This window comes from Patiria miniata, unplaced genomic scaffold (genome assembly GCF_015706575.1).
Source record: "Patiria miniata isolate m_02_andy unplaced genomic scaffold, ASM1570657v1 HiC_scaffold_8, whole genome shotgun sequence".
In the NCBI taxonomy this organism is placed as follows: Eukaryota; Metazoa; Echinodermata; class Asteroidea; order Valvatida; family Asterinidae; genus Patiria; species Patiria miniata.
In genome coordinates this window covers 4,932,841-4,957,893 of record NW_024037075.1, presented here as the reverse complement: position 1 = coordinate 4,957,893, position 25,053 = coordinate 4,932,841, and the positions used below count along the sequence as shown (strand labels likewise).

Genomic DNA, 25,053 nt, shown 5'->3' with positions numbered 1-25,053 from the left:
GTCAAATCCCCCACAAATAGCTACGTATACATTTCCTATTTACAGAATTTAAAAGCTTTTACTTTCCCTGGACGTAAAGTGTTAAGCCCTTCCCTCTGCCCGTGTGCGATGTTTGAACTTGGGCCGGCAAATCGCATTAGATTTGACGCCGTGTTTTCTCAGCTCAGATTCTCCAAAACTTCAAGTGCCTCGGAGGGTACTTAACTTAACCCCACGTGAGCCAATTGGTAAACTTTTCGTTCCAAAAACAGGCGCTCCTAATGCCTGGAGAGTGACTTGAAGTTATAAGAGGTGTTTTGTTTTCGACAATAAAAGGATCCGAACTGGTGAGAAACATCACTTTAGCGTCTTGTATTGGTTTGTTTGGTTTGGGAGACTTCTGTAAACATGAAGCGGGTGCAGATGTTGCTAATAGCTCTTCCGGACAAACAAATATGACAATTGGTGATGGTTTTGTAACTCGGTGTCTATTAAACCCTTTTGGCAAGATGTTACATCCACGCGCGGTGCGTGTGTGCCACCCCCCCCCCCCCCCCCCCCACACACTCCCCACAATGCATGTGAGGTAAAAGCTAATAAACACAGAGTTGATACAATGGAGCAACCTCTTTTAAAGAGGTCTTTGTAGCCGGATCTGAACATTGTATCAACGGTAAGTGGTTGACAATAAAAGAGGGAAAGCATTATACAGAAACCAAAACTTCGTTCATTCGGAATAAAAAACAATCGTGCACCAAACATTTCCAAAAGGGTTCTGAAAAGAAATATGGTCTTCTTGTGAACACTGTAGTAAATAGTTAAGAAAAAATCAGAGATTATTCGATTAAAAAAAACCAACGTTGACTCAAACGTCGTCTCTGCGACCAAAAATCATTGTCTGTATAAGAAAAAAAGAGAAGAAAATGTAGAGAAGCTTGACTTTTTGAGATATAAATCTTCCTAACGCCGCCTCATCGAACGGCCAAATTCCACGAGGGCGGGCTCAGGGGCTGAAACCCCATATCAATTCGTGAGCGCTCCTTTTCAAGCGTCCACACAGGAACTGATTTTTCCGCTATGGGAATTGCCATCAAAAACGGCGCCTCGATTGTTTTTTTTTGTACACCATTGGAAAACGGAGCACCGCTTTGACTTGTTAAAAGAATATAAGACAGACAATTTTATTCTACATCATACTGATATAAAATATTGAATTTATATTAAAAACAAAGCCCGTACTTTTCAGGATATATATTGTTGTTTTAGCAGAATTTAACACGATTCTGTGTGTAAATCGAGGTTTTCAGTAAACCCGCACCGCTTCAACTCGCCGTAAACACAAACAGCGCCACCGTACGGCATTGTTAAAAAAAGTGTTGTTAGGGAAAGTTCTGGTCTAACTAATTATCTAACATGTATTTTGATTGGACATTGTTAAGGCCCGTACATTGAGGATTGAAGAAGATGATCGCCAATCATAACCCTGCTCAAATACGTCGTGGGCATTGCGTTGTACGAACGTACACTACGCTCAAATCTTGTCACGCCGGCCGGCCGCTCACGTCCACACACAGTACACGTTGCGCGTACGCGCATTTGTATTACATTTTGTTACAATCGTGCTATGCGCAAAATCGGGTTGAATCAGGTAAAATAAATAGGAGCGGTTTTGGCCATAAACAAATTGATATGCACCCGTTGCTTGATTAATTTCCCCAAATCTGCCAAAACAATGTGGTTCCCGAAAGGAGACCTTCAGATAACTGAGGATTATATTCTGTTTTTCAAAAGCTGAACGTCTTGATGTGATATATTTAACAAGTCAACCCTTCCCCTCCCCCATCGTCTGAGTTTGGACCCGCCCCTGATATGAACGATAACTTATAAAATCGTGTTACAAATCCGCTAAACATAAACAGTATAGACTCCTTCGTCAATTGCACTGTTAATTAATACAGGATTGTATACCGTAGGCCTTGAATGCAATCATGATGACCAATGACAGACTTTGCAGGTGTTAAACTGACATCAGCGCAATTTTAGAGCTCAATCAACTTCAGAGTGGCAGCATATGTTTATAACGACACATAGGCCTAGTCTCCTAATCAATTTTAATGTACAGTTCGAGTGCTGGAGCGTTAGGTCATTATATTGCTTGTGCACATGGGCTGTGCATTGTCTCTGGAAAAAAAATATAATTGAAAATATAGATTTGAAAATGCTTTGGAATAATCAAGATGATTCATAAATGTCTCCGTTTGCCAATATACTTCAATTTCTTCCGAAAAAAAAACAACATCACTAGGTTTACATGCATGTACTATATTCATGCAGTTCAGTTCTCAACTACTCAGTCGAGTGTCATGCAGATGTTGATGGGCCCAGTATTGATTTTATAGAATCGACTGAAAGACTGAAATTGCCCCTTGTTGGTTTGTTTTGTTCTCCTGTTCAAATGTTTCTTATACATGTCCTCTTTGTGCTTCCGTATTTCCCCTAATTGTTACAAAACACAGAGCGATATTAAATTAAAGTAATTTAATACAGCTCTAAGTAACGAAACCAGTAGCCGCCATTATTCACAACAAGCGATCATAGATCGGGTAGGGCGTAGTGTTGGGGATGAAAATGTGGGGAGTTAAATGTAAATGGGGGATATAGTTGGGGAGACATGCAGTTAAAGAATAGCAATTTCTGTGGTGTGATCTGAGGCAGTTTCTGATCACTAAAACCAATTTGAGCAAAAGATCATCTGTGAAAGTTTTGAGTTTTGAGTAATTGAATCAGCTACATGTATTCTGAGCAATAGAATCATTATTGTAGGCTACAGTATTTTTACTCGGGGAAGAAAAAGTGTGTGTGGGGGGGGGGGGGGAGACCAAACAATGTCCCCCCTCAAAATGTGTGTGTGTGTGTGGGGGGGGGGGTCCCCTGTCCCCCGTCGATTTACGCACATGATAATTATGTACCATGGCAACTGTCGTAAATGTTGCCGTTGGTCTGTTAAATTGGCTTTTTGTGAGGCAGTCGCATTTGGAAAACGTAGTGAGAAGGTTTCTGTAGTACACAGGCGAAGGCTGGTTGTACAGTTTGACAATAAATGATAATGCAATAAAACGTGAAGGTGTCATTTAAAATAAAAATGTTGAGTGTTACCAAAAAATTACAAACGGTCTGAATCATGGAGGAAGGTCATAATATTAAGTTTCAGCATTGGACTCTTCAACAAACGTAAACTTGAACTTCTTACAATTTGCGAGACCGTCTGCGATTCAACTTTTATTCAAGTTGGTTCAACCATCTATATATAAGAGCAAGTTTTACTCGGCCTCCTAGAAATGTTTGCTTCTGAAAGGATCCGAGACCGCGGCGATCCTTCGTTGACCCAAAACAGGCCCCCGAAATTATAACACGACACTGCGGGCAGCGAACTCACAACGCTAAGCCTTGGTGGTGGAAGCATGGAGCTGTAACTCTATCACGTCACATGCTTGCGCTTCAAATAGCGAGCACCGTAGACCCAACCTCGTTTCCAGGGTGTGGAGCAGGCTGCAGTACGCGTTGCCATCGACAGTTTTGCATAGCCCGGAAATACTACGCAGTGTAGACTTTCGATTGGTCAGACCGCGGCAAGGCATACTTAATGTGTAGTCCTTCTGAGTATTCGTTGCACTCGGTGCAGGGGCGGCAAGCGAAGCATATGAAAGAATAGGGACACTTGGTGGCCACGCACCATGGAGAAAAAATATTTTACCAAGGTCACCACATACTAACGTTTGGTGAACGCTTTTGCAGAAGGGCCGAGTAGAACACGTAAACGAAACCCCTATGTTGACCTCGCTGACCTCGCACAGTCTAGACACGCAGAAAAGCCAGCACGGGGGGCGACCAGGCAGTCAACGTGAAAGCGCACACGACGGCAAATTCCTGTGCAAAATTCAGTCACGAAAAATCGACGAAACGGATCGCCGGTCCGTACGGGAAAATTAGGACGACCCGATGCGTCCGACCCGGCGGAAGACACCCTCCGCATTTTTCCACGGACGTGGAGCGATTTTGGCGCCGCGGGAGCCCGCGGTCTCGGATCCTTTCAGGAGCAAACATCGTCTCGGGGGCGAGTAAACTTCTCTCTTATATATATAGATGGTTAATTAAGCATAATGGCTCTAATTAGTCTAACAGTCAACGTTGGAGCATTCCCGAACTCAGTATAAAACTGTCGTGCACAAAAGATTAACCGTTATCAAAAGGTAAGTTATTTTTTCGTTAATTGTGAACCACGAATATCACTTCATAACATCACAGGGCTTTCATGTTGTCTGTTACAACTTCTTAGGATGCATCATAGAGACACTGCTATCTTTTTATAGTTTGACCTTCAAACGGTTGTTCCATATGTGTGCCTACACTAATAATACAGCACACACGGCCTTCGAGCAATCGGTATACAATATGAGCATAATACACTTTGTGCATGTACATGTACAATATGGATCCACAAATAATATTACCGGCATAATTATGTTATGAGAATCGTAATATTAATAGTATGGTTTAGGACCCCGTTACAACTAGAGAACAAAGTTTAAAGGGAAGATACAACATTTGCAAATATCAGAAAACGAAATGATCAAATTATCACAAAATACCTTACTGCATTGTTAGGGAATGACAGTCTAAGCATCCTGTGAAATCGTGGCCCCTAGTATGCTGACATTTTCAAGAAAAACGATGTTTTTCGAACGCTGGTCGGCCGACCAGCGTTGGAAAAAAACTGGTGTTTTTTCTTCAAAAGCTGCTCCTAAATTTTCACTTTTAGTTATTGCTCGTTTTCTTTGCAATTGATTACACACCTGCGAAGGGATACAAGCCTGCTAGACTGATTCTCTGACCTTACAATTCCCCAAAGTCTATAAATTGCTCCGTGTTATCTTAAGTGGGGCCAGGGAACCAGACTACAAGAACATGATTGGTTTTCTTGGTTTTGCCAACATCTACAAGCCCAAAACGTGAAACAAGTTAGTGTAATTATTTGCTATCACCATGGGCGTCGCGAGGGGGGGGGGGCAAGGGGGGGCACTTGCCCCCCCCCCCCCCCCCCCCCTGGAAAAGCAAAAAAAAAAAAAAAAAAAAGGAAGGAAGAAAAAGAAGGAAAAAAAAGAAAGAAAAAGAGGCGCGAAGACAAAGTGGTGTAAATTAAATGAGTTGGGGGGGCAAAATGTCCCTGCCCCCCTCTAAAACTAATATATCGAGAATGTGTTGAGAAATACAAGCATTTTTTGGCAAAAAAAAATTTGCCCCCCTCTAGAAAAAAATCCTGGCGACGCCCATGGCTATCACATGCCAATCCTCCAAATCCATTTTTTCTGAAAATTGCAGCAAAAGCAAATGTTGTACATTCCCTGTAAGAGACTCATGTTTTGGAACATAATACCTAAACATTTGGCGAAGATACCAGCAGGAAAAGTCAATTTATGTGACTGTCTGTGATCATTTAAACAGTTCACTATAAAGATACCATGTTGAATGTCGTCTCATCTAACTTAATTTTGTGGAAAGAGGGCCGGATTTGCGCGAAACAAACATCACTCGGTGTTGTCTGGGGACAGATTATTCACAAACTGTGTGACTCGAACACGACCTCCTTCCTACTAGTGCAGACGTCTTGCCACTCGGCCATCAAGCTTGCCGGGGTCATGCAGCTGGCGATGGCCAATTCGAATCTGATGTATAGCATCGGATACCGCAACCAAACTTATTCTGAATCAAGAGTAGATTGGCGTAAATTGCGAAAACCGAAAGGTTTTTGTCGGCACCTTTTTTATTCTCGATCGCACAGGAGCACTGAGTACCACGTGGTTGTGTAAATTGCATCATTCGTTTGTTTGTTGCTAAGCAGTGTGTGCCACTGTACTTCAACAGAGAGCGCTATACCAAAAATGTGATCATCATGATCACGTGATCAGGCTCCATTCATTTACTGCCCTTTTTGACCCTAAAATGACTACGCATAGGCGGTACGCCATCAAATAAATTGTCTGCGCTACATACCGTGTATTCATCGTAGAGCATACACAGCCCTCAGCCAACAGTAATGTGCATGAATGGACCCACAAAACATTGTGGGTATGCGTGCACTGTACTGCTGCATGTTGCTTGGACCATTAATGACCCAAAGATCTATATCGTGATAGTATGGTGTTCTAAAACGGATAGGCAAAAACGTCGTGGTACAACTTTTCAAACGTCGTGCTTCAACGTTCCAAACGTTGTGCTTCAAGTTCAACTTGTTCGAAAAGTTGAACCACGACATTATTTTGCCTGTCCGTTTTAGAACACCATTATGATAGTCATAATAACAAGCTCGATCGGAAATATCTCACAGAGTTTTAAGGAACAGAACCACTTGCAGCATGAATTTCGCAGCCAGTGGCGACTACCGTGGGGACGGGCGAGCACTCCAGCACGCCGTCATAATGCAGTACATTGATAAGCTGACATTCCGCCCTGGGGACGAGGTCTTTGACGTGGGCTGCGGATCGGGAGAAGAGACAAAAACGATTGCGTCAAAGGTCAAAGGTGTTGTAGGTAAAAACCAAAAAAAATAAGGTCCTGAATTTGATATACTCAAACACATGATTTTATAAGCAAATCGAAACATTTGAACATTCAAACAATTTTGTTTCATAGGTACAAGAAAAATTGATCACATTGTGACTTGATATGCCTAAAAATTGGACTCCATGAAAAACGGACTCATTTGGTTAAATTTTGATTCAACAATGTCCCGTCCGCCATTTTTACTATAGAATTTATACGGGCAATTTAGATGAACATTTTCGAGTTGAAATGTCTCAGACATTAAGAATAAATAAGACTGGAAAGTGGGACTGTGCTTCGTAACTGACTGTAGTTATCACTCAGAACGTGACGGATTCCGTTATTTTTCTTTTACAATAGATTAAAAACTGATGAAAAGTGGGCACCGTGCGTGTCGCTTTCAGACCAGCGGCCAGTTTCATAGAGCTGCTTAAGCACAAAATTTGCTTAAGCACAAAAACGTCTTGCTTAATAAAATCAGGTTACCTGCCAAAACTTCATGCGATTGTTATGCTAAGTAAACAACGGCTAAATACCGGTCACAAGCAATGTACATCACATGGAGTTTTGGCCGGTAATCAAGTTTAACTAAGCAATGTTTTTTTCTTGCTTAAGCAAATTTTCTGCTTAAGCAGCTCTATGAAATCGGGCCCAGGTTTGTGAGGAAACATCACCCCGGGCAACGCGTGACCTCAGCTGCGTAAAAGTGGCGTGTAACCAATTTTACTGAGTTAGAGTCCACAATAGGTACAAGAGACCATATTATACAGGAGTCCTTATTTCTTATGACACTGTCAATATCAACTGTACACAACGGGACACCATGTATTACAGTCCATGTATAAGAGACCGTATTTCACAGGAGTCCACACTCTCGAAACATTATCTGGTATATCGATACTTGATTAACCGCATAATTAATCCTTTGCACATCCGTCCAGGTATCGATTCTTCAGAGGCAATGATAGCGGTTGCCAATCAGAGCAACTCGGCTCCCAACATCGAGTACGTTGTCGAAGACGCCCGGAGTGTCGGAGACAACCCCAAGTGGCGGGGAAAGTTCGACAAGGTCCTGAGCTTTTTCATGCTGCACTGGATCCCGACTGAGGAGCAACCAAGTGCTCTGGGTGGCATCCTGAGCTGTTTGAAGGCAGGAGGGGAGGCACTGTTCCTCATAGACACCAAAGACAAAGGACCGCACGATATGAGCGCGTCCGTCTTGTTCCTGAAGAACCACCCAAAGTGGGGCGTGTACGCCAAGGTATCACATGCGCAGTGAGCACTATACATGAAAGTCGATACTTTTACCCATCACCGTATTCGGATTTCAAATCAATTCAAAAAATGTTTTCATCTCTTACAGGATTATGAGTTACCAGTGTATTTTTGGAAGCGATCGATTCCAGACACAGTCAAACTGTTGAAGACATTCGGATGTACCGTGCTAGAAGGTGAAATCAAAAGTCAGGAATTTGCCGTGTCCGAAGTGCAAGTGAAACGTGGGTATATTTATTTGTTTATTTTTAATTGTAAATAGGCCTACATCGAACAAATTCTAAATTACAGGTAATGATAATCAGGTTGATATAATTGACCGAAACGGGATTTGAACCTGTTTCACCGTGATGGTGACCGTGCCGTAGCTTCTGAGGACTGGGTTTTGCAGTTCCTGCCTGATTCCGTAGGTTCCCCCCCCCCCCCCCAGAATATTGTTCTGGGGTTTTCCTCCCACCTCCAAAAACTGTAATTTCTTCTTATTATTTTCTCTCTACATGTGTCTTCAGACTTGTGAGCTGCAGTGCCTAGGGCGTTTTTGAAAAAATATTTGGCTTTATTTGATACCAGAAATAGTTGATAATAATAAAAATATCTCAACTCAAATTGGTTCAACTTAATATTGCTTCAAAAAAAATACACAAACCCGTTTCTCTTCGTGGTTTGCTTAATTCTTTTTGAGAAAAAGTTGTCCCTTTGTATTGGGTAGGCTCTTCAGCCATATTATGCAGGTTTATGCGTCAGCGACGAGCCACCGACAAACAAAATAAGACATTCACAATTTTGGGAGACCTCCAAAGTAGGGCTTGAAATCGAAAGCTTACTTGGTAGAGAGCGCCGTTCCGTTATCCGGAGGTCGTATAGATAAAATACCTAATTATACTAATTTTGTGCAGAATGAACATTGCCAGATTCCCTCTCTTGTTCATTGATTCGAGTCTTAGGCCAAAAAAATATTCGGTCTCTGGTCAGACCAAAGTTCCGGAATTGACGCGGCCACGCGGCTTTTTTTTCTTTTCTTTTTTTCTTTTTTTTTCTTCTTCAAGCTTGGATTGTACAGACAAGGTGGGTACTATTTTGCTTTTTTGGTGTCCTCATGTACATTGGTGTCCTCCATAATTTGCCTTGGTGCTTTCGATCATTTGCCTTGGTGCAATTTCCCATTCCTTGGTGCTCTTTGGTAAAACAAAATTGAGGAGGTGCGGAAATAGAGGGCGCTGTTGGAGCTACCGCGGAACATTTTGAAAAAAAAAGATCGACGCGCATGATTATAAAACGACGCGCGCGCTGACCAGAGACCGATTTTTTTTTTGGCCTTAAGATCAAAATTTTGGATACTTTGAAATAACACTTATAATCATAAGCCCAAATGCAGATTCGTTTTTACTGTGAAATCACTAAGTGTGTAACATGCGTTTTCAGCGGATAATATTAACGACTATAGTCATGTAATTAATTTTCATAATAATTCAATGTTTTACTGTATGTTCCAATACGGATCCGATTAATTAGCTATACTGGTTTTTGTTCATCTTGTTTGTTCTACCCTCTACATATAGTGCTTTGGAAAACTACTTTAAAGGTTGCAGATCTTGTACCAGCAGAAAAGCAGGACGAGTTCCTTGAAGACATATGGCAGTGGGCGCTGTCACGCAGTGCGGATGAAACCAAGTCACGGTACCTGCATGTGGATGAATCTGTGGTTATACACGTTCGTAAAGAATGAAAAAAGACGTCCGGGTGCTAGACTGGCCGCCATCTTGTTACTATCAGGCAGATATCACGAACGAGATGCAAAGCATATAGGCTGGACTTTGTTTTATTAAAAAGAACGTACTAATATGTCAAATGTACTAATGTTTGCCCTTCCTCTGTATTGAAACTTAGTATTAGATATTTGAATCTATAATTTGTAGGTAGTCCTAAAGTATCGATAGGGAAGATTTGTCATGGGGCATGTGCAGTGGTAATCGGGAGTCTCGGATGACTTGATTAAAAGAATTTAAGACAAAAAAAAAATCAATTTTGTTATGCCTCTGTCTTGAATACTGTATATTTTCATTGGCCTAGAATGATCACGTGTTCAGTTTATAAAAAGTCATGGCACACTCCCAGTGGGACATCACGTACACGTGTACGGTGCGGACGGTGTGAAACGCTTGTTTCGTTGGTACCCACGCTAATTTCACCATGTTTTCACACATGAGTGGGAGCAGCGAACTAGTGACGATCAGATGTTTCGAGCACGCGACATGCATGTGAGTTGGTCAACGTTCGATTGCCATGATTGTTGTGTTTACTGCTGTTTGTTTTCGTGATTTTTACATCAAAGTCCGAAGAATCCAAGGCAGAGGTGTAACAAAACAATTGTTGACTGCTGTGATGTGGGATATAACGTTTTGAACACCCTCGGGGCGCATAGCTTCGTCTCGGGTGCTATGCGCCCATCGGGTGTTCAAAACGTTATATCCCACATTGCAGCAGTCAACAATTGTTAAATGTACCATGCATGCGTATTAGCTGCCTGCATAAGAAAATCATTGGATTGCAGCCTCGATCCCATGAATCAAGCTTTATTTTGATCGCGCAAGGCATGCTGGGAACCAACATGGCGCAGCAAGGTCGTACCCATGGAAACAAGGTAGAGTTGGAACTCCTATTTTAAGCTAATGAATACTAAAATTATATCATTGTAGAACATACGTTGTTTTGTTTAATCATGGCTCTTTATAAACATCTCGTTTAATGATCTATAAACATTAAGTCAATAAAACTTTGCAAATGTGTGACTGATTTTAATATTTAAAAATTGGTTCCTCGTTGCGAATTTTGTCTTTTGTAAATGTCTGGTCTTCTTTGTCCTGTGATTGGTGTTGTTTCCTTTGATGGCTGCTGGTATTGATTTTGATTAATCATTTTCTTTTCTTTTGTGTCTCTTACTGTTACTGTACCTTGATCTTTGTCAATTTCGTGTATACTTCGTTCTTTACGAATTTTGCTTCTTGTTTGTGTGTGGTTTAGTCCTTCTTTGATAGCGTTTGATCGTTGTTTGTTGGTGTTTGTTCTTTGATTGCTGCTTTGTGCTTCAATATTCTTGGTTTGTCTTTCGTTGTTTTTATTGTTGTTTGTCCTTTTAGTTTTAGCTTTGTTTAATTTTGGCTCTTTTGGACGACCATGTCGACAGAAGCCTCGGGTTTAAGATTTATTGTCGCAATTGGCTCTGTGAATTTGAAAACTGTGAATAAACAATACGTGAAGTCCACAAAATGTAATCCAAGCTATGACAGAAGTGTACATCGATTACTTTTATTTAAGTGTGATAAACATATCAGAAAGTCGGACTGAGATTGAGCAAACAAAGGTATTCATCTGGGCATGGAAGAAATTCATTCGCAAAATTATCATAGAATCTCAACAAATACAAGGACAATACTTATTGCCTAAGACAAAACAAATATAAGAAATTTACCTCCTTGCATCCTTTAGTTCTTATTAATCAGAATTATCAGCAAATTTAAGGAGCAAAATGGTGAATTCATCGAAAAGGTTGGCGCGGCCGACCACTGAGTACCACGTGGTTGTATAAATTGCGTTATTCGTTTGTTTGTTGCTAAGCCTTGTACGCCACTATATTTCAACAGAGAGCGCTATACAAAAAAAGTGAGCATCAGGATCACGTGATCAGGATACATTGTCATTTACTGGCCCTTTTGACCCTAAAATGCTATATGCGTAGGCGGTACGCCATCGAATAAATTGTCTGTGCTATAGACCGTGTATTCATCGTAGCTAGAGCGTACGGCCCTCAGCCAACAGTTGTACTGTGCATGAAGAGACCCACAAAACATTGTGGGTAGGCGTGCACTGTACTGCTGCATGTTGCTTGGACAATTTAAGACCCAGAGATCTATATTGTGATAGTATGGTGTTCTAAAACGGATAGGCAAAAACGTCGTGGTTCAACTTTTCAAATGTCGTGCTTCAACGTTCCAAACGTTGTGCCTCAAGTTCAACTTGTTCGAAAAGTTGAACCACGACATGTGCCTGTCCGTTTTAGAACACCATTATGATAGTCATAATAACAAGCTCGATCGGAAATATCTCACAGAGTTTTGGAACAGAACCACTTGCAGCATGAATTTCGCAGCCAGTGGCGACTACCGTGGGGACGGGCGAGCACTCCAGCACGCCATCATAATGCAGCACATTGATAAGCTGACATTCCGCCCTGGGGACGAAGTTTTCGACGTGGGCTGCGGATCGGGAGAGGAGACGAAAGCGATTGCGTCAAAGGTCAAGGGTGTCGTAGGTAAAAAAAAAAATGAAGTCCTGAATTTGATTTACTCAACACCGTGATTTTAAGGCACATCGTTTTATATGCAGATCGAAACATTTGAACAGTCAAACAATTTTGTCTTGTAGAAAACAAGAAATATGGATCACATGGTGGCTTGATATGCCGAAAATTGGACTCCACGAAATACGGACTAATTTTGTTATAGGCCTATCTCGCATGCCTAAGTGAAATCAATTGTGACGTCAATCCGCGGAGTGGTCTCAAATAATGATCCCGTTCGCCATTTTACCATGGGATTGGTATGGGTGATTTAGTCGAACTTTTTCTAGCTGAAATTTATCAGACATTAAGAATAAATAAGACTGGAAAGTAGGACAGTGCTTCGTAACTGACTGTAGCCATCACTCAGAACGTGACGGATTCCGTTATTTTTCTTTTACAATGGATTAAAAACTGATGAAAATTGGGCAGCGTGGGTATCGATACGTGAGTCCAGGTCTGTGTGGAAACATTACCCCTGGTATATTAACGCGTGATCTCGGTGGCGTATGGCGTGTAACCCATTCTTCTGCGTGTTATAGGAAAGTGAGAGTTAGAGTCCATAATATTGGTAAAAGAGACCATTATTTTGCAGGAGTCCTTATTTTTTATGACACTGTCAATATCAACTGTACAAAACGGGACACCATGTATTACAGTGCATGTATAAGAGACCGTATTTCACAGGAGTCCACACTCTCGAAACATTATCTGGTATATCGATACTTGATTGACCGTACAATTAATCCTATGCACATCCGTCCAGGTATCGATTCTTCAGAGGCAATGATAGCGGTTGCCAATCAGAGCAACTCGGCTCCAAACATCGAGTACGTTGTCGAAGACGCCCGGAGTGTCGGAGACAACCCCAAGTGGCGGGGAAAGTTCGACAAGGTCCTGAGCTTTTTCATGCTGCACTGGATCCCGACTGAGGAGCAACCAAGCGCTCTGGGTGGCATCTTGAGCTGTTTGAAGGCAGGAGGGGAGGCACTCATCCTCATAGACACCAAAGACAAAGGACCGCACGATATGAGCGCGTCCGTCTTGTTCCTGAAGAACCACCCAAAGTGGGGCGTGTACGCCAAGGTAGTATGACATGCGCAGTGAGCACTATACATGAAAGTCGATACTTTTACCCATCACCGTATTCGGATTTCAAATAAATTAAAAAATGTTTTAATCTCTTACAGGATTATGAGTTACCAGTGTATATTTGGAAGCGGTCAATACCAGACACAGTCAAACTGTTGAAGACATTCGGATGTACCGTTCTAGAAGGTGAAATCAAAAGTCAGGAATTTGCCCTGTCCGAAGTGCAAGTGAAACGTAGGTATATTTATTTATTTATTTTTAATTGTAAATAGGCCTACATCAGACTAATTCTAAACTACATGTAATGATAATCAGGTTGATATAATTGACTGATACGGAATTTGAACCTGCTTCCACTGCTGTGACTGTGCCCTGGCTTCTGCAGACTGGGTTTTTCGGTTCTTGCCTGATTCCGTAGGTTTTCCCCAGAATTTTCTTCTGGGGTTTTCCTCTCACCTCTAAAACTGTAATTTCTTCTCATTACTTTCTCTCTACGGGTGTCTTCCGACTTGCAAGCCGCAGTGCCTATAGGGCGCTTTTGAGAAATCCTTGGCTTTATTCAAGTACCAGAAATAATTGATAATAATAAAAATATCTCAACTCCAATTGGTTCAACTTAATATTGCTTTAAAAAAATACAGAAATCCGGTTCTGTTCGTGGTTCGTTTAATTCTTTTAAAGCAACAAAAGTTGTCTCTTTGTAAGGGGTAGGCTCTCCAGCTATATTATGCAGGTTTATGCGTCTGACGAGCCTCCGACGAACAAAATAAGACATTCACAATTTTAGGAATCGAAAAACTTGAAATCGAAAGCTTACTTGGTAGAGAGCGCCGTTCCGTTATTCCGGAAGTCGTATAGAAAAAATACCTAATTATACTAATTTTGTGCAGAATGAACATTGCCAGATTCCCTCTTCTGTTCATTGATTCGATTCTCAACATCAATATTTTGAATATTTTGAAAGAACACTTATAATTATAAGCCCAAATGCAGATTCGTTTTTACTGTGAAATCACTATGTGTGTGTGTGTGTGTAACCTGCGTTTTCAGCGGAGTCATGTTATTAATTTTCATAATAAGTCAATATGTTACTGTATGTTCCAATACAGATCCGATAAATTAATTATACTGGGTTTTTTCTTCTTGTTTGTTTCCCCTCTACACAGTAATTTGGAAGACTATTTTAAAGGTTGCGGATCTTGTACCAGCAGAAAAGCAGGACGAGTTCCTTGAAGACATATGGCAGTGGGCGCTGTCACGCAGTGCGGATGACACCAAGTCACGGTACCTGCATGTGGATGAAACTGTGGTTATACACGTTCGTAAAGAATGAAAAAGAAGTCCGGGTGCTAGACTGGCCGCCATCTTGTTACTATCAGGCAGATATCACGAACGAGATGCAAAGCATATAGGCTAGACTTGTTTTTATTAAAAAGAACGGTTATGTCAAATGTACTAATGTTTGCCCCTCTGTTTTGAAACTTAGTATTAGATATTTGAATCTATATTTTGTATATAGGTGGTCCTAAAGTATCGATAGGGAAGATGTGTCATGGGGAATGTGCAGTGGTAATCGGGAGTCTCGGATGACTTGATTAAAAGAATTTAAGAAAAAAAAAATCAATTTTGTTATACCTCTGTCTTGAATACTGTATTTTCATTGGCCTAGAATGATCACGTGTTAAGTTTATAAAAAGTCATGGCACACTCCCTGTGGGACATCACGTACACGGGTACGGTGCGGACGGTGTTAAACGCTTGTATCGTTGGTACCCACGCTACTTTCACCATGTTTTTACACATGAGTGGGAGCAGCGAACTAGCAGACGATCAGTTGTTTCGAGCACGCGACATGCATGTGAGTCAGTGGCGTTCGATTGTCATGATTGTTGTGTTTACTATTGTTTGTTTTCGTGATTTTTACATCAAAATCCAAAGAATCCAAGACAGAGGTATAACAAAACAATTGTTGACTGCTGTGATGTGGGATTTAACGTTTTGAACACCCTCGGGGTGCATATTATAGCTTCGTCCCGGGTGCTATGCGCCCCGCGGGTGTTCAAAACGTTATATCCCACATTGCAGCAGTCAACAGTTGTTAAATGTACCATGCATGCGTATTAGCTGCCTGCATAAGAAAATCATTGGATTGCAGCCTCGATCCCATGAATCAAGCTTTATTTTGATCGCGCAAGGCATGTTGGGAACCAACATGGCGCAGCAAGGTCGTACCCATGGAAACAAGGTAGAGTTGGAACTCCTATTTTAAGCTGATGAATACTAAAATTCAATCCTTGTACAACATACGCTGTTTTGTTTAATCATGGCTCTAAACATCTCGTTAAAATGATCTTAAACATTAAGTCAATAACACTTTGCAAATGTGTGACTGATTTTAATATTTAAAAATTGGTTCCTCGTTGCGAATTGTGTCTTTCGTTACTGTTGTGTCTTCTTTGTCCTGTGATTGGTGTTGTTTCCTTTGATGGCTGCTGGTAATGTCTTTTGATTAATCTTTTTCTTTTCTTTTGTGTCTCTTACTGTTTGTTACTGTACCTCGATCTTTGTTAATTTCGTGTATACTTCGTTCTTTACGAATTTTCCTTCTCGTTTGTGTGTGGTTTAGTCCTTCTTTGATAGCGTTTGATCGTTGTTTGTTGGCGTTTGTTCTTTGATTGCTGCTTTGTCCTTCAATATTCTTGGTTTGTCTTTCGTTGTTTTTATAGTTGTTTGTCCTTTTAGTTTTAACTTTGTTTAATGTTGGCCCTTTTGGACGACCATGTCGACAGAAGCCTCGTGTTTAAGATTTATTGTCGCAAGTAGCTCTGTGAATTTGAAAACTGTGAATAAACAATACGTGTAGTCCACAAAAATGTAATCCAAGATATGACAGAAGTGTACATCGATTTTTGTATTTAAGTATGATAAACATATCAGAAGGTCGGACTGAGTTTGAGCAAGCAAAGGTAATCATCTGGTCATGGAAGAAATTCATTCGCAAAATTATCATAGAATCTCATCAAAATACAAGGACAATACTTATTGCCTAAGACAAAACAAGATATAAGAAAATTACCTCCTTGCATCCTTTAGTTCTTATTAATCAGAATTATCAGCAAATTTAAGGAGCAAAATGGTGAAATCATCAAAAGTGGGCGCAGCCGACCACTGAGTACCACGCGGTTGTATAAATTGCGTTATTCGTTTGTTTGTTGCTAAGCAGTGTACGCCACTATATTTCAACAGAGAGCGCTATACAAAAAATGTGATCATCAGGATCACGTGGTCAGGATACATTTAGATAGTTACTGCCCTTTCGACCCTAAAATGACTACGCGTAGACGGTACACCATCAAATAAATTGTCTGCGCTACACACCGTGTATTCATCGTAGCTAGAACATCACGGCCTTCTGCCAATGGTTGTACTGTGCATGAATAGACCCACAAAACATTGTGGGTATGCGTGCACTGCTGCATGTTGCTTGGACCATTAAGACCCAAAGATCTATATTGTGATAGTAAGGTGTTTTAAAACGGATAGGCAAAAACGTCGTGGTTCAACTTTTCAAACGTCGTGCTTCAACGTTCCAAACGTTGTGCTTCACGTTCAACTTGTTCGAAAAGTTGAACCACGACATTTGCCTGTCCGTTTTAGAACACCATTATGATAGTCATAATAACAAGCTCGATCGGAAATATCTCACAGAGTTTTGGAACAGAACCACTTGCAGCATGAATTTCGCAGCCAGTGGCGACTACCGTGGGGACGGGCGAGCACTCCAGCACGCCATCATAATGCAGCACATTGATAAGCTGACATTCCGCCCTGGGGACGAAGTTTTCGACGTGGGCTGCGGATCGGGAGAGGAGACGAAAACGATAGCGTCAAAGGTCAAAGGTGTCGTAGGTAAAACAAAAAATGAAGTCCTGAATTTGATAAACTCAACACCATGATTTTAAGGCACATCGTTTTATATGCAAATCGAAACATTTGAAAAGTCAAACAATTTTGTTTTGTAGAAAACAAGAAATATGGATCACATGGTGGCTTGATATGCCGAAAATTGGACTCTACGAAATACGGACTAATTTTGTTACTATCTCGCATGCCTATCAGTGAAGTCAATTGTGACGTCAAGCCGCGGAGTGGTCTCAAATAATGATCCCGTTCGCCATTTTACCATGGGATTTGTACGGGCGATATAGTCGAACTTTTTCTAGCTGAAATTTCTCAGACATATAAGAATAAATAAGACTGGAAAGTGGGACTGTGCTTCGTAACTGACTGTAGCCATCACTCAGAACGTGACGGAATCCGTTATTTTTCTTTTACAATGGATTAAAAACTGATGAAAATTGGGCACCGTGGGTATCGATACGTAAGTCCAGGTCTGTGTGGAAACATTACCCCTGGTATATTAACGCGTGATCTCGGTGGCGTATGGCGTATAACCAATTCTACTGCGTGAAATAGGAAAGTGATAGTTAGAGTCCATAATATAGGTAAAAGAGACCATTATTTTGCAGGAGTCCTTATTTTTTATGACACTGTCAATATCAACTGTACGAAACGGGACACCATGTATTACAGTGCATGTATAAGAGACCGTATTTCACAGGAGACCACACTCTCAAAACATTATCTGGTATATCGATACTTGATTGACCGTACAATTAATCCTATGCACATCCGTCCAGGTATCGATTCTTCAGAGGCAATGATAGCGGTTGCCAATCAGAGCAACTCGGCTCCCAACATCGAGTACGTTGTCGAAGACGCCCGGAGTGTCGGAGACAACCCCAAGTGGCGGGGAAAGTTCGACAAGGTCGTGAGCTTTTTCATGCTGCACTGGATCCCGACTGAGGAGCAACCAAGTGCTCTGGGTGGCATCTTGAGCTGTTTGATGGCAGGAGGGGAGGCACTGTTCCTCATAAACACCAAAGACAAAGGACCGCACGATTTGAGCGCGTCTGTCTTGTTCCTGAAGAACCACCCAAAGTGGGGCGTGTACGCCAAGGTATGACATGCGCAGTGAGCACTATACATGAAAGTCGATACTTTTACCCATCACCGTATTCGGGTTTCAAATAAATTCAAAAAAATGTTTTAATCTCTTACAGCATTATGAGTTACCATTGTATATTTGGAAGCGATCGATTCCAGACACAGTCAAACTGTTGAAGACATTCGGATGTACCGTTCTAGAAGGTCAAATCAAACGTCAGGAATTTGCCCTGTCCGAAGTGCAAGTGAAACGTAGGTATATTTATTTATTTATTTTTAATTGTAAATAGGCCTACATCAGCCTAATTCTAAACTACAGGTAATGATAATCAGGTTGATATAATTGACTGATACGGGATTTGAACATGCTTCCACTGCTGTGACTGTGCCCTGGCTTCTGCAGACTTGGTTTTTCGGTTCTTGCCTGATTCCGTAGGTTTTCCCAAAAAAAATCTTCTGGGTTTTTTTTTCTCACCTCTAAAACTGTAATTTCTTCTCATTACTTTCTCTCTACGGGTGTCTTCCGACCTACAAGCCGCAGTGCCTATATGGCTTTTTGAGAAATCCTTGGCTTTATTCAATACCAGAAATAATTGATAATAATAAAAATATCTCAACTCAAATTGGTTCAACTTAACATTGCTTTAAAAAAATACAGAAATCCGTTTCTGTTCGTGGTTTGTTTAATTCTTTTAAAAAAAAAAAGTTGTCCCTTTGTAAGGGGTAGGCTCTCCAGCCATATTATGCAGGTTTATGCGTCTGACGAGCCTCCGACGAACAAAATAAGACATTCACAATGTTGGGAATCGAAAAACTTGAAATCAAAAGCTTAATTGGTAAAGAGCGCCGTTCCGTTATTCCGGAGGTCGTATAGAAAAAATACCTAATCATACTAATTTTGTGCAGAATGAACATTGCCAGATTCCCTCTTCTGTTCATTGATTCGACTCTCAAGATCAAAATTTTGAATATTTTGAAAGAACACTTATAATTATAAGCCCAAATGCAGATTCGTTTTTACTGTGAAATCACTATGTGTGTGTGTGTGTGTAACCTGCGTTTTCAGCGGAGTCATGTTATTAATTTTCATAATAAGTCAATATGTTACTGTATGTTCCAATACAGATCCGATAAATTAATTATACTGGGTTTTTTCTTCTTGTTTTTTTCCCCTCTACACAGTGATTTGGAAGACTATTTTAAAGGTTGCGGATCTTGTACCAGCAGAAAAGCAGGACGAGTTCCTTGAAGACATATGGCAGTGGGCGCTGTCACGCAGTGCGGATGAAACCAAGTCACAGTACCTGAATGTGAATGAAACTGTGGTTATACACGTTCGTAAAGAATGAAAAAGAAGTCCGGGTGCTAGACTGGCCGCCATCTTGTTACTATCAGGCAGATATCACGAACGAGATGCAAAGCATATAGGCTAGACTTGTTTTATTAAAAAGAACGGTTATGTCAAATGTGCTAATGTTTGCCCCTCTGTTTTGAAACTTAGTATTAGATATTTTAATCTATATTTTGAATAGGTAGTTCTAAAGTATCGATAGGGAAGATGTGTCATGGGGCATGTGCATCGGTAATCGGGAGTCTCGGATGACTTGATTAAAAGAATTGAAGACAAACAAAAATCAATTTTGTTATACCTCTGTCTTGAATACTGTATGTTCATTGGCCTAGAATGATCACGTGTTGAGTTTATAAAATGTCATGGCACACTCGCTGTGGGACGTACACGTGTACATGTACAGTACGTACGGTGTGAAACGCTTGTATCGTTGGTACCCACGCAATTTTCACCATGTTTTCACACATGAGTGGGAGCAGCGAACTAGCAGACGATCAGATGTTTCGAGCACGCGACATGCATGTCAGTTGGTCAACGTTCGATTGCCATGATTGTTGTGTTTACTGCTGTTTGTTTTCGTGATTTTAACATCAAAATCCGAAGAATCCAAGGCAGAGGTATAACAAAACGATTGTTGACTGCTGTGATGTGGGATATAACGTTTTGAACACCCTCGGGGCGCATAGCTTCGTCTCGGGTGCTATGCGCCCCGCGGATGTTCAAAACGTTATATCCCACATTGCAGCAGTCAACAATTGTTAAATGTACCATGCATGCGTATTAGCTGCCTGCATAAGAAAAATCATTGGATTGCCGCCTCGATCCCATGAATCAAACTTTATTTTGGTCGCGCAAGGCATGGTGGGAACCAACATGGCGCAGCAAGATCGTACCCATGGAAACGAGGTAGAGTTGGAACTCCTATTTTAAGCTAATGAATACTAAAATTCAATCCTTGTACAACATACGTTGTTTTGTTTAACCATGGCTCTAAACATCTTGTTAAAATGATCTTAAACATTAAGTCAATAACACTTTGCATATGTGTGGCTGATTTTAATATTTAAAGATTGGTTCCTCGTTGCGAATTTTGTCTTTTGTAAATGTTTGGTCTTCTTTGTCCTGTGATTGGTGTTGTTTCCTTTGATGGCTGCTGGTAATGTCTTTTGATTTATCTTTTTCTTTTCTTTTATGTCTCTTACTGTTTGTTACTGTACCTCGATCTTTGTTAATTTCGTGTATACTTCGTTCTGTACGAATTTTCCTTCTCGTTTGTGTGTGGTTTAGTCCTTCTTTGATAGCGTTTGATCGGGTTTTTTTTCGGTGTTTGTTCTTTGATTGCTGCTTTGTCCTACAATATTCTTGGTTTGTCTTTCGTTGTTTTTATTGTTGGTTGTCCTTTTAGTTTTAGCTTTGTTTAATGTTGGCCCTTTTGGACGACCATGTCGACAGAAGCCTCGGGTTTAAGATTTATTGTCGCAATTAGCTCTGTGAATTTGAAAACTGTGAATAAACAATACGTGTAGTCCACAAAAATGTTATCCAAGAAATGACAGAAGTGTACATCGATTACTTGTATTGAAGTGTGATAAACATATCAGAAAGTCGGACTGAGTTTGAGCAAACAAAGGTAATCATCTGGTCATGGAAGAAATTCATTCGCAAAATTATCATAGAATCTCATCAAATACAAGAACATTACTTATTGCCAAAGACAAAACAAATATAAGAAATTTACCTCCTTGCATCCTTTAGTTCTTATTAATCAGAATTATCAGCAAATTTAAGGAGCAAAATGGTGAAATCATCAAAAGGTGGGCGCAGCCGACCACTGAGTACCACGCGGTTGTATAAATTGCGTTATTCGTTTGTTTGTTGCTAAGCAGTGTACGCCACTATATTTCAACAGAGAGCGCTAAACAAAATGTGAGCATCAGGATCACGTGATCAGGATACATTTACTGCCCTTTCGACCCTAAAATGACTACGCGTAGGAGGTACACCATCAAATAAATTGTCTGCGCTACATACCGTGTATTCATCGTAGCTAGAACATACACGGCCCTCTGCCAACAGTTGAACTGTGCATGAATAGACCCACAAAACATTGTGGGTATGCGTGCACTGTACTGCTGCATGTTGCTTGGACAATTTAAGACCCAGAGATCTATATTGTGATAGTATGGTGTTCTAAAACGGATAGGCAAAAACGTCGTGGTTCAACTTTTCAAACGTCGTGCTTCAACGTTCCAAACGTTGTGCCTCAAGTTCAACTTGTTCGAAAAGTTGAACCACGACATGTGCCTGTCCGTTTTAGAACACCATTATGATAGTCATAATAACAAGCTCGATCGGAAATATCCCACAGAGTTTTGGAACAGAACCACTTGCAGCATGAATTTCGCAGCCAGTGGCGACTACCGTGGGGACGGGCGAGCACTCCAGCACGCCATCATAATGCAGCACATTGATAAGCTGACATTCCGCCCTGGGGACGAAGTTTTCGACGTGGGCTGCGGATCGGGAGAGGAGACGAAAGCGATTGCGTCAAAGGTCAAGGGTGTCGTAGGTAAAAAAAAAAAATGAAGTCCTGAATTTGATTTACTCAACACCGTGATTTTAAGGCACATCGTTTTATATGCAGATCGAAACATTTGAACAGTCAAACAATTTTGTCTTGTAGAAAACAAGAAATATGGATCACATGGTGGCTTGATATGCCGAAAATTGGACTCCACGAAATACGGACTAATTTTGTTATAGGCCTATCTCGCATGCCTAAGTGAAATCAATTGTGACGTCAATCCGCGGAGTGGTCTCAAATAATGATCCCGTTCGCCATTTTACCATGGGATTGGTATGGGTGATTTAGTCGAACTTTTTCTAGCTGAAATTTATCAGACATTAAGAATAAATAGACTGGAAAGTAGGACAGTGCTTCGTAACTGACTGTAGCCATCACTCAGAACGTGACGGATTCCGTTATTTTTCTTTTACAATGGATTAAAAACTGATGAAAATTGGGCAGCGTGGGTATCGATACGTGAGTCCAGGTCTGTGTGGAAACATTACCCCTGGTATATTAACGCGTGATCTCGGTGGCGTATGGCGTGTAACCCATTCTTCTGCGTGTTATAGGAAAGTGAGAGTTAGAGTCCATAATATTGGTAAAAGAGACCATTATTTTGCAGGAGTCCTTATTTTTTATGACACTGTCAATATCAACTGTACAAAACGGGACACCATGTATTACAGTGCATGTATAAGAGACCGTATTTCACAGGAGTCCACACTCTCGAAACATTATCTGGTATATCGATACTTGATTGACCGTACAATTAATCCTATGCACATCCGTCCAGGTATCGATTCTTCAGAGGCAATGATAGCGGTTGCCAATCAGAGCAACTCGGCTCCAAACATCGAGTACGTTGTCGAAGACGCCCGGAGTGTCGGAGACAACCCCAAGTGGCGGGGAAAGTTCGACAAGGTCCTGAGCTTTTTCATGCTGCACTGGATCCCGACTGAAGAGCAACCAAGCGCTCTGGGTGGCATCTTGAGCTGTTTGAAGGCAGGAGGGGAGGCACTCATCCTCATAGACACCAAAGACAAAGGACCGCACGATATGAGCGCGTCCGTCTTGTTCCTGAAGAACCACCCAAAGTGGGGCGTGTACGCCAAGGTAGTATGACATGCGCAGTGAGCACTATACATGAAAGTCGATACTTTTACCCATCACCGTATTCGGATTTCAAATAAATTAAAAAATGTTTTAATCTCTTACAGGATTATGAGTTACCAGTGTATATTTGGAAGCGGTCAATACCAGACACAGTCAAACTGTTGAAGACATTCGGATGTACCGTTCTAGAAGGTGAAATCAAAAGTCAGGAATTTGCCCTGTCCGAAGTGCAAGTGAAACGTAGGTATATTTATTTATTTATTTTTAATTGTAAATAGGCCTACATCAGACTAATTCTAAACTACATGTAATGATAATCAGGTTGATATAATTGACTGATACGGAATTTGAACCTGCTTCCACTGCTGTGACTGTGCCCTGGCTTCTGCAGACTGGGTTTTTCGGTTCTTGCCTGATTCCGTAGGTTTTCCCCAGAATTTTCTTCTGGGGTTTTCCTCTCACCTCTAAAACTGTAATTTCTTCTCATTACTTTCTCTCTACGGGTGTCTTCCGACTTGCAAGCCGCAGTGCCTATAGGGCGCTTTTGAGAAATCCTTGGCTTTATTCAAGTACCAGAAATAATTGATAATAATAAAAATATCTCAACTCCAATTGGTTCAACTTAATATTGCTTTAAAAAAATACAGAAATCCGGTTCTGTTCGTGGTTCGTTTAATTCTTTTAAAGCAACAAAAGTTGTCTCTTTGTAAGGGGTAGGCTCTCCAGCCATATTATGCAGGTTTATGCGTCTGACGAGCCTCCGACGAACAAAATAAGACATTCACAATTTTAGGAATCGAAAAACTTGAAATCGAAAGCTTACTTGGTAGAGAGCGCCGTTCCGTTATTCCGGAAGTCGTATAGAAAAAATACCTAATTATACTAATTTTGTGCAGAATGAACATTGCCAGATTCCCTCTTCTGTTCATTGATTCGATTCTCAACATCAATATTTTGAATATTTTGAAAGAACACTTATAATTATAAGCCCAAATGCAGATTCGTTTTTACTGTGAAATCACTATGTGTGTGTGTGTGTAACCTGCGTTTTCAGCGGAGTCATGTTATTAATTTTCATAATAAGTCAATATGTTACTGTATGTTCCAATACAGATCCGATAAATTAATTATACTGGGTTTTTTTCTTCTTGTTTGTTTCCCCTCTACACAGTGATTTGGAAGACTATTTTAAAGGTTGCGGATCTTGTACCAGCAGAAAAGCAGGACGAGTTCCTTGAAGACATATGGCAGTGGGCGCTGTCACGCAGTGCGGATGACACCAAGTCACGGTACCTGCATGTGGATGAAACTGTGGTTATACACGTTCGTAAAGAATGAAAAAGAAGTCCGGGTGCTAGACTGGCCGCCATCTTGTTACTATCGGGCAGATATCACGAACGAGATGCAAAGCATATAGGCTAGACTTGTTTTATTAAAAAGAACGGTTATGTCAAATGTACTAATGTTTGCCCCTCTGTTTTAAAACTTAGTATTAGATATTTGAATCTATATTTTGTATAGGTAGTTCTAAAGTATCGATAGGGAAGATGTGTCATGGGGCATGTGCAGTGGTAATCGGGAGTCTCGGATGACTTGATTAAAAGAATTTAAGACAAAAAAATAAATTTTGTTATACCTCTGTCTTGAATACTGTAGTTTCATTGGCCTAGAATGATCACGTGTTAAGTTTATAAAATGTCATGGCACACTCCCTGTGGGACGTAAACGCGT

General features: G+C 40.9%; 4 protein-coding genes across 13 annotated transcripts; all 4 read left to right on the top strand.

Moving 5' to 3' along the window:
• Positions 1–4,069: 4,069 nt before the first annotated feature.
• LOC119719162 (juvenile hormone acid O-methyltransferase-like) lies at positions 4,070–10,077 on the top strand. Of its 3 annotated transcripts, none has more exons than XM_038188501.1 (5): positions 4,070–4,229; positions 6,365–6,567; positions 7,521–7,840; positions 7,943–8,078; positions 9,414–10,077. In XM_038188501.1, the coding sequence occupies exons 2-5, from the start codon at positions 6,393–6,395 to the stop codon at positions 9,578–9,580; spliced, it is 798 nt and encodes a 265-aa protein (XP_038044429.1). In that variant the 5' UTR covers positions 4,070–4,229; positions 6,365–6,392; the 3' UTR covers positions 9,581–10,077. The 3 variants fall into 3 exon arrangements, with proteins under 3 accessions (XP_038044429.1, XP_038044432.1, XP_038044431.1); XM_038188504.1 differs by lacking the exon at positions 4,070–4,229 and adding an exon at positions 6,067–6,172; XM_038188503.1 differs by lacking the exon at positions 4,070–4,229 and adding an exon at positions 6,073–6,209.
• Positions 10,078–11,664: 1,587 nt separating this feature from the next.
• LOC119719163 (juvenile hormone acid O-methyltransferase-like) lies at positions 11,665–15,111 on the top strand. The gene is made up of 5 exons (XM_038188505.1): positions 11,665–11,774; positions 11,963–12,163; positions 12,957–13,276; positions 13,381–13,516; positions 14,449–15,111. Exons 2-5 carry the CDS (start codon positions 11,989–11,991, stop codon positions 14,613–14,615), a joined length of 798 nt encoding a protein of 265 aa, XP_038044433.1. The 5' UTR covers positions 11,665–11,774; positions 11,963–11,988; the 3' UTR covers positions 14,616–15,111.
• A 7-nt stretch (positions 15,112–15,118) lies between these two features.
• LOC119719159 (juvenile hormone acid O-methyltransferase-like) lies at positions 15,119–21,195 on the top strand. Of its 4 annotated transcripts, none has more exons than XM_038188495.1 (5): positions 15,119–15,140; positions 16,991–17,191; positions 17,983–18,302; positions 18,406–18,541; positions 19,472–21,195. In XM_038188495.1, exons 2-5 carry the CDS (start codon positions 17,017–17,019, stop codon positions 19,636–19,638), a joined length of 798 nt encoding a protein of 265 aa, XP_038044423.1. In that variant the 5' UTR covers positions 15,119–15,140; positions 16,991–17,016; the 3' UTR covers positions 19,639–21,195. The 4 variants fall into 4 exon arrangements, with proteins under 4 accessions (XP_038044423.1, XP_038044420.1, XP_038044422.1 ...); XM_038188492.1 differs by lacking the exon at positions 15,119–15,140 and adding an exon at positions 16,744–16,802; XM_038188494.1 differs by lacking the exon at positions 15,119–15,140 and adding an exon at positions 16,821–16,839.
• Positions 20,141–25,005, top strand: LOC119719160 (juvenile hormone acid O-methyltransferase-like). Of its 5 annotated transcripts, none has more exons than XM_038188499.1 (5): positions 20,141–20,162; positions 22,009–22,209; positions 23,003–23,322; positions 23,427–23,562; positions 24,494–25,005. In XM_038188499.1, the coding sequence occupies exons 2-5, from the start codon at positions 22,035–22,037 to the stop codon at positions 24,658–24,660; spliced, it is 798 nt and encodes a 265-aa protein (XP_038044427.1). In that variant the 5' UTR covers positions 20,141–20,162; positions 22,009–22,034; the 3' UTR covers positions 24,661–25,005. The 5 variants fall into 5 exon arrangements, with proteins under 5 accessions (XP_038044427.1, XP_038044426.1, XP_038044424.1 ...); XM_038188498.1 differs by lacking the exon at positions 20,141–20,162 and adding an exon at positions 21,683–21,749; XM_038188496.1 differs by lacking the exon at positions 20,141–20,162 and adding an exon at positions 21,729–21,820.
• Positions 25,006–25,053: the final 48 nt, after the last annotated feature.

Bases quoted from the DNA above. Each gene is read 5' to 3' on its own strand.
- LOC119719162 (XM_038188501.1), top strand. From the start codon at position 6,393: ATGAATTTCGCAGCCAGTGGCGACTACCGTGGGGACGGGCGAGCACTC. The intron at 7,841-7,942 runs GTATCACATGCG...CATCTCTTACAG, and splicing joins AGTGGGGCGTGTACGCCAAG to GATTATGAGTTACCAGTGTA. The intron at 8,079-9,413 runs GTGGGTATATTT...CTCTACATATAG, and splicing joins GTCCGAAGTGCAAGTGAAAC to TGCTTTGGAAAACTACTTTA.
- LOC119719163 (XM_038188505.1), top strand. From the start codon at position 11,989: ATGAATTTCGCAGCCAGTGGCGACTACCGTGGGGACGGGCGAGCACTC. The intron at 12,164-12,956 runs GTAAAAAAAAAA...ACATCCGTCCAG, and splicing joins AAAGGTCAAGGGTGTCGTAG to GTATCGATTCTTCAGAGGCA. The intron at 13,517-14,448 runs GTAGGTATATTT...CCCTCTACACAG, and splicing joins GTCCGAAGTGCAAGTGAAAC to TAATTTGGAAGACTATTTTA.
- LOC119719159 (XM_038188492.1), top strand. From the start codon at position 16,760: ATGTTGCTTGGACCATTAAGACCCAAAGATCTATATTGTGATA. The intron at 17,192-17,982 runs GTAAAACAAAAA...ACATCCGTCCAG, and splicing joins AAAGGTCAAAGGTGTCGTAG to GTATCGATTCTTCAGAGGCA. The intron at 18,303-18,405 runs GTATGACATGCG...AATCTCTTACAG, and splicing joins AGTGGGGCGTGTACGCCAAG to CATTATGAGTTACCATTGTA.
- LOC119719160 (XM_038188499.1), top strand. From the start codon at position 22,035: ATGAATTTCGCAGCCAGTGGCGACTACCGTGGGGACGGGCGAGCACTC. The intron at 22,210-23,002 runs GTAAAAAAAAAA...ACATCCGTCCAG, and splicing joins AAAGGTCAAGGGTGTCGTAG to GTATCGATTCTTCAGAGGCA. The intron at 23,323-23,426 runs GTAGTATGACAT...AATCTCTTACAG, and splicing joins AGTGGGGCGTGTACGCCAAG to GATTATGAGTTACCAGTGTA.